The following is a 6,689-nucleotide window of genomic DNA, read 5'->3' on the forward strand; positions in this document are numbered from 1 at the left end:
GGGGTGGAGATCGGAGCCTTCAGCCTCCCGCCGCGAGGCTGCCACGTGCAGGGCTGGGGTGCGGGGCCCGGACGCATCCGTGGACTTGGAGGCTGGCTCGGGCCCGCACCTCCCATCCCCAGCTGCCCGCAACCCCCAGTGACTCGGGATCCCCCGGAGAGCCCTCCCCTCTCGGCAGGAGGGGGCCGACTCAGGGAGAAATGGCAGTTTAGGGCCTAGGGGGCCACGTGACCCTCCCCCAGGAATGTGGTGACGTCATCGGAGGCGTGGTCGTCCCCAAAATTAGGGAGGAAGAGGAAAAAAAAAACCAGAAAAAGTTTTCTTTTCTGGAGTCCCAAACGAGGTGCGGGACGGAAGAGGGGGTGAAGGCCAGAGGCTCGGGGCTTCAAGACCGCTGTCTGGAGTCCCCCCGTTCCAGGCCATGTCGGGGCCCACCTGGCTGCCCCCGAAGCAGCCGGAGCCCGCCAGAGACCCTCAGGGGAGGGCGATCCCCCGCGGCACCCCGGGGCCACCACCGGCCCACGGAGCAGGTAAGGCAGCCCTTGTGAGACAGAAGAGCCACCCAGCTGTGGCGCTCACCTCTGTCCTACGGCTCCAGCCTCCCGCCCTGGCTGCTTCCTCCTGCCCCTTCCCCAAGCCGAGGCGGGGGGAACAGCCGCCTGCGCTCTCTTGGGACCCTAGATTTGGGGGAGGAGGTAACGAGGGGCGGAGAGGGTGGCTCCTCAAATATACACCCCTCCTGTCCTCCGCCACCCCACCTTTGATTTCTCTTCCCTCAACCCAGCACTCCAGCCCCACCCCAGGGTCAATTTTTGCCCCCTTCCATCTGAGCAGTGTTACCAGGCCCCAGGGGGACCAGAGGATCGGGGGCCGGCCTGGGTGGGGTCCCATGGAGTACTCCAGCACATGCAGGTGAGACCCGGGATCGTGGGGTGGGACGTGCGGGATCCCCTAGAACCGAGTCTGAGGGACCCAGGACAGGAGAAGGCCTATGGTGATTTGCATTCTTCCTGCCCTGGCTCCATCCTCAGGGGCTCCCTGCAGACAGGGGGGGCCTTCGCCCTGGAAGCCTGGACGCCGAGATAGACTTGCTGAGCAGCACGCTGGCCGAGCTGAATGGGGGTCGGAGTCATGCGTCACGGCGACCAGACCGACAGGTGACTCTGCCCCTCCTCCCCGTCAGCACCCTGCCCCCTTCTCTGGACTCTCAGACCCAGCCTGATCAATCCCCCATGTGTGTAATGTGCACCCCAGCATGGAGGAAGCATGGCTGCAAGTACCAACATGTCAGCCACTTGAGGACGGGACCTTGTCAAATGCAAAAAGCCTGTGCTTCCCCACACCCAGGGTCATTTCCACAAATGTGGGTCCTGGAGTGGGGTCCTTGCTTACGACTTCTGGCCTGCATTTCTCCTCAGGCATATGAGCCCCCGCCACCTCCTGCCTACCGCACGGGCTCCCTGAAGCCAAATCCAGCCTCGCCGCTCCCAGCGTCTCCCTATGGGGGCCCCACTCCAGCCTCTTACGCTACCGCCAGCACCCCGGCTGGCCCGGCCTTCCCCGTGCAAGTGAAGGTGGCACAGCCAGTGAGGGGCTGTGGCCCACCCAGGCGGGGAGCCTCTCAGGCCTCTGGGCCCCTCCCGGGCCCCCACTTTCCTCTCCCAGGCCGAGGTGAAATCTGGGGGCCTGGCTATAGGAGCCAGAGAGAGCCAGGGCCAGGGGCCAAAGAGGAAGCTGCTGGGGTCTCTGGCCCTGCAGGAAGAGGAAGAGGAGGCGAGCACGGGCCCCAGGTGAGCCCTGGGGAACTGGGATTTCAGGCCCTACAGACAATGGGACACCGACTGGGTGGGGTGGCTGGTGGTGTTTTAGGGGGCTTTTTTGTTTTTTGAGACAGAGTTTTGCTCTTGTTTGCCCAGGCTGGGGTGCAGTGGTGCCATCTTGGCTCACTGCAACCTCTGCCTCCCGGGTTCAAGTGATTCTCCTGCCTCAGCCTCCTGAATAACTGGATTACAGGCACACGCTGCCACGCTTGGTTAATTTTTGTATTTTTAGTACAGACGGGGTTTCACTAAAACCCCAGTTTGTTGGCCAGGCTGGTCTCGAACTCCCGACCTCAGGTGATCCGCCTGCCTCAGCCTCCCAAAGTGCTGGGATTGCAGGCCTGAGCCACCGCGCCTGGCCAAGGGGCTGGTTTTGGAGCAGAGTCAGAGGTCTGGGACGTGGAATAGGTAAGGGCAGGGCGGTGCGGGGGAGCAGGATAGAACTGCCCATTGGGGCTGAGAGCGGTGGTTCATGCCTGTAATCCCAGCACTTTGGGAGGCTGAGGCGGGTGGATCACCTGAGGTCGTGAGTTCGAGACCACACTGACCAACATGGAGAAACCTCGTCTCTACTAAAAATACAAAATTAGCCAGGCATGGTGGCGCGTGCCTGTAATCCCAGCTACTCGGGAGGTTGAGGCAGGAGAATCACTTGAACCTGGGAGGTGGAGGTTGCGGTGAGCCGAGATCGCGCCACTGCTCTCCAACCTGGGCAACAAGAGCAAAACTCAGTCTCAAAAAAAAAAAAAAAAAAAGAACTGCCTACGGGCCCCTGGGCTGAGATGTTCTCAGATGAGCTTTCTAGCTGGAACTGCCTGGCCACCTTCAGAGACATTATAGCAGTCCCCAATCTTTTTGGCACCAGGGACCAGTTTTGGGGAAAACAATTTTTCCATGGACTGGGGAGGGGGATGGGAGGGGGTGGGAGGGGGATGGTTTCAGGATGATTCAAGCACATTACATTATTTCTGTTATAATAATAATAGAATATATAGTATATATAATTGTTTCGGTATATATTACAATGTATATTACAATGTACTATATACCAAAACAATTATACAATTCACCATCATGTAGGATCAGTGGGAGCCCTGAGCTTGTTTTCCTGCAACTAGACAGTCCCATCTGGGGGTGATGGGAGACAGTGACAGATCATCAGGCATTAGATTCTCATAAGGAGCTTGCAACCTACATCCTTCGAACACACAGTTCACAATAGGGTTCATGCTCCTATGAGAATCTAACGCCGCTGCTGATCTGACAGGAGGTGGAGCTCAGGCGGTAATGCAAGTGATGGGGAGCGGCTGTAAATACAGATGAAGCTTTGCTTGCCCATTGCTCAGCTCCTGCTGTGTGGCCCAGTTCCTAACAGGCCATGGCCTGGCGGCTGAGGGCCCTGGTATTACAGCATCAGGAGCTAGAGTAGGACCGAGCCCCTGATTCCCACCTTCCAGGTGCCCCTGAGCCAGCCTCCAGAGGATGAGCTGGATAGGCTGACGAAGAAGCTGGTTCACGACATGAACCACCCGCCCAGCGGGGAGTACTTTGGTGAGCTGAGGCTGTGGGGTGGGTGGGACGTGGGAAGGGAGGCTGGGAGACAGAGGGGACAGTGGCTTCCTGGGTCTGTGAAGACTGATGCTGTTTCTCCCTGTCCTCAGGCCAGTGTGGTGGCTGCGGAGAAGATGTGGTTGGGGATGGGGCTGGGGTTGTGGCCCTTGATCGCGTCTTTCACGTGGGCTGCTTTGTGTGTTCTACATGCCGGGCCCAGCTTCGCGGCCAGCATTTCTACGCTGTGGAGAGGAGGGCATATTGCGAGGGCTGCTACGTGGTGAGTGGCTGGGGCTGGGAGGAGGGAGTCAGCGGCTGGATGCAGGGGGCTTCCATCCAAGGTGGGAACTAGAGCGTCCAAGCCCAAAGGAGGAACGGTGCTAAAAGCCAGGCGACTGAAAGTGATGTACAAACAGGGCGGAATTCTGCAAGTATCAAGCAAGTAGCTTAACACTGGTGGCTGAAGGGAAGGACGCAGCTCTTACAAGTGTGGAGCATCTTACAGTTAAAGAGAATGTGTTAGATTCCCATGACACCCCTGTGAGGCAGGTATTACTACTGATTCCTGGTTTTTTTTTTTTTTTTTTTTTTGAGACAGTCTCGCTCTGTTGCGCAGACTGGAGTGCAGTGGGGTGATCTCTGCTCACTGCAACCTCAGCCTGCCCTGGTTCAAGCGATTCTCATGCCTCAGGCTCCCGAGCAGTTGGGATTACAGGTGCCCACCACCACACCCAGCTAATTTTTGTACTTTTAGTAGAGACAGGGTTTCGCCATGTTGGCCAGGCTGTTTTGAAACTCCTGGCCTCAAGGAGTCCGCCCACTCTGGCCTCCCGAAGTGCTGGCATTACAGGCGTGAGCCACTGCACCCAGCCTGATTCCTGTTTTTCTCATAGTGTTTAAATACCGTGTATAGTGCTGGGACCTGAACTCAGATCTGCTCAAATCTGCCTTTCACCGAATCACATGCAGGAGGCTGCATGCAGGAGGCTGCAGAAATTAGATGGCTGGGTTGCTGGGGTTCCTGTTGAGCTGCCATGGCTCCCGCCCGCTCCCAGATCTTCCTGCCTTCCTTCCCAACAGGCCACCCTGGAGAAATGTGCCACGTGCTCCCAGCCCATCCTGGACCGGATCCTGCGGGCTATGGGGAAGGCCTACCACCCTGGCTGCTTCACCTGCGTGGTATGTCACCGCGGCCTCGACGGCATCCCCTTCACAGTGGATGCTACGAGCCAGATCCACTGCATTGAGGACTTTCACAGGTCAGGCCCGGCCTCCAACTTGTCTCACAATGTCTGACCTTTCCTGTTTCTCTCATCTCTTCATGCCCCAGGACTGTCTCTTCCTGTTTCCAACCCTGGCCCTCCTTCGTTCTTTGTTACTGTTATTTTTTAGAGACGGAGTTTCACTCTGTTGCCCAGGCAGGAGTACAATGGCATGATCATAGCTCACTGCAGCCTCCAACTCCTGGGCTCAAGTGATCCTCCTACCTCAGCCTCCTGAGTAGCTGGGACTACAGGTGCACACGCCACCATGCCTGGCTAGTTTTCTTCGTTTTTTTTTTTTTTTTTTTTTTGAGATGAAGTCTCACTCTGTCACCCAGGCTGGAGTGCAGTGGCACGATCTCAGCTCACTGCAACCTCCACTACCTGGGTTCAAGTGATTTGCCTGCCCCAACCTCCCCAGTAGCTGGGATTACGGGCGCATGCCACCACGCCTGGCTAGTTTTTTTTTTTTTTGTATTTTTAGTAGAGACAGGCTTTCATCATGTTGGCCAAGCTGGTCTCAAACTCCTGAGCTCAAGCGATCCACCTGCCTCGGCCGCCCAAAGTGCAGGGATAGCAGGCGTAAGCCACTGCACCCAGTCTTCTTTGTATTTTAATAAAGACAGCGTCTTGCTGTGTTGCCTAGGCTGGTCTTGAACGCCTGGCCTCAAGTGATCCTCCTGCCTTGGCCTCCCACAGTCGGGGGATTGCAGGCTAGAGCCACTGCACCTAGCCTCTCTCATTCTCTTTGACATCATCCCTTCCCCAAGACCTAAGGCCATACCTCTGGCCTCTCTGATTCCCTCCTGTGCCCCACCTTCTCTGGGTTCCATTGTTGGTGCCCTGCAACCCCAAGGCTTGATGGCCTTCTTGGTTCTCTTCCCCTGCAGGAAGTTTGCCCCAAGATGCTCAGTGTGCGGTGGGGCCATAATGCCTGAGCCAGGTCAGGAGGAGACTGTGAGAATTGTTGCTCTGGATCGAAGTTTTCACATTGGCTGTTACAAGTGCGAGGTCAGGGGCCCCCAGCACGTGCAAGGGGCTGGCAGTGTCTAGGGTGCTGGGTAGAGCATGAGAGAGGGGGAACACAGAGGTCTGGGGTTGATGGAAACCTGTTGCTTCTTTCTTTTTTTTTTTTTTGAGACGGAGTCTCGCTCTGTTGCCCAGGCTGGAGTGCAGTGGCACAATCTTGGCTCACTGCAACCTCCACCTCCCGGGTTCAAGTGATTCTCCTGCCTCAGCCTCCTGAGTAGCTGGGATTACAGGTGCTGGCCACCATGCCTGGCTAATTTTTGTATTTTTAGTAGAGACAGGGTTTCACCATATTGGCCAGGCTGGTCTTGAACTCCTGACCTTGTGATCCTCCTGCCTCGGCTTCTCAAAGTGCTGGGATTACAGGCGTGAGCCATCGTGCCCGGCCAATTGTTGCTTCTTTTTCAACAGGAGTGTGGGCTGCTGCTCTCCTCTGAGGGCGAGTGTCAGGGCTGCTACCCGCTGGATGGGCACATCTTGTGCAAGGCCTGCAGCGCCTGGCGCATCCAGGAGCTCTCAGCCACCGTCACCACTGACTGCTGAGTCTTCCTAGAAGTACCTGCTGGGTTCTCAGTTCCAGTTCCCATCCTTTGATTGATCACTCTCCCTGACATCCACCTGTATGACTTCGTCACCAAATGCTGTCTCCTCTTTCTCCAATCAAGAAATAATAATCCCTCGAGTTTACAAAACACTTCCAAGTCTGTTGTCTCATCTGATTCTCCCAGTAGCCCATTACAGGACCAGTCGTTGTTACTGCCTGCATTTTTTTTCTTTTTTTTTGAGACGGAGTCTGGCTCTGTCACCCAGGCTGGAATGCAGTGGCGCCATCTCGGCTCACTGCAACCTCTGCCTCCCAGGTTCAAGTGATTCTCTTGCCTCAGCCTCCTGAGTAGCTGGGATTACAGGCGCTCGCCACCACGCCTGGCTAATTTTGTATTTTTAGTAGAGACGGGGTTTCACCACCTTGGTCAGGGTGGTCTTGAACTCCTGACCTCAAGTGATCTGCCCGCTTCACCCAACCAAA

General features: G+C 56.5%; 1 protein-coding gene across 2 annotated transcripts; it reads left to right on the forward strand.

Annotated features, from left to right (window-relative positions):
* The first annotated feature begins 60 nt into the window (after positions 1-60).
* On the forward strand, positions 61-6,356 carry TRIP6 (thyroid hormone receptor interactor 6). 2 transcript variants are annotated; one of them, XM_063813734.1, is made up of 9 exons: positions 61-530; positions 835-912; positions 1,032-1,157; positions 1,419-1,790; positions 3,278-3,371; positions 3,482-3,651; positions 4,452-4,630; positions 5,524-5,644; positions 6,074-6,356. In XM_063813734.1, exons 2-9 carry the CDS (start codon positions 907-909, stop codon positions 6,203-6,205), a joined length of 1,200 nt encoding a protein of 399 aa, XP_063669804.1. In that variant the 5' UTR covers positions 61-530; positions 835-906; the 3' UTR covers positions 6,206-6,356.
* Positions 6,357-6,689: the final 333 nt, after the last annotated feature.

The sequence above is a fragment of the Pan troglodytes genome, chromosome 6, assembly GCF_028858775.2.
Source record: "Pan troglodytes isolate AG18354 chromosome 6, NHGRI_mPanTro3-v2.0_pri, whole genome shotgun sequence".
NCBI lineage: Eukaryota > Metazoa > Chordata > Mammalia > Primates > Hominidae > Pan > Pan troglodytes.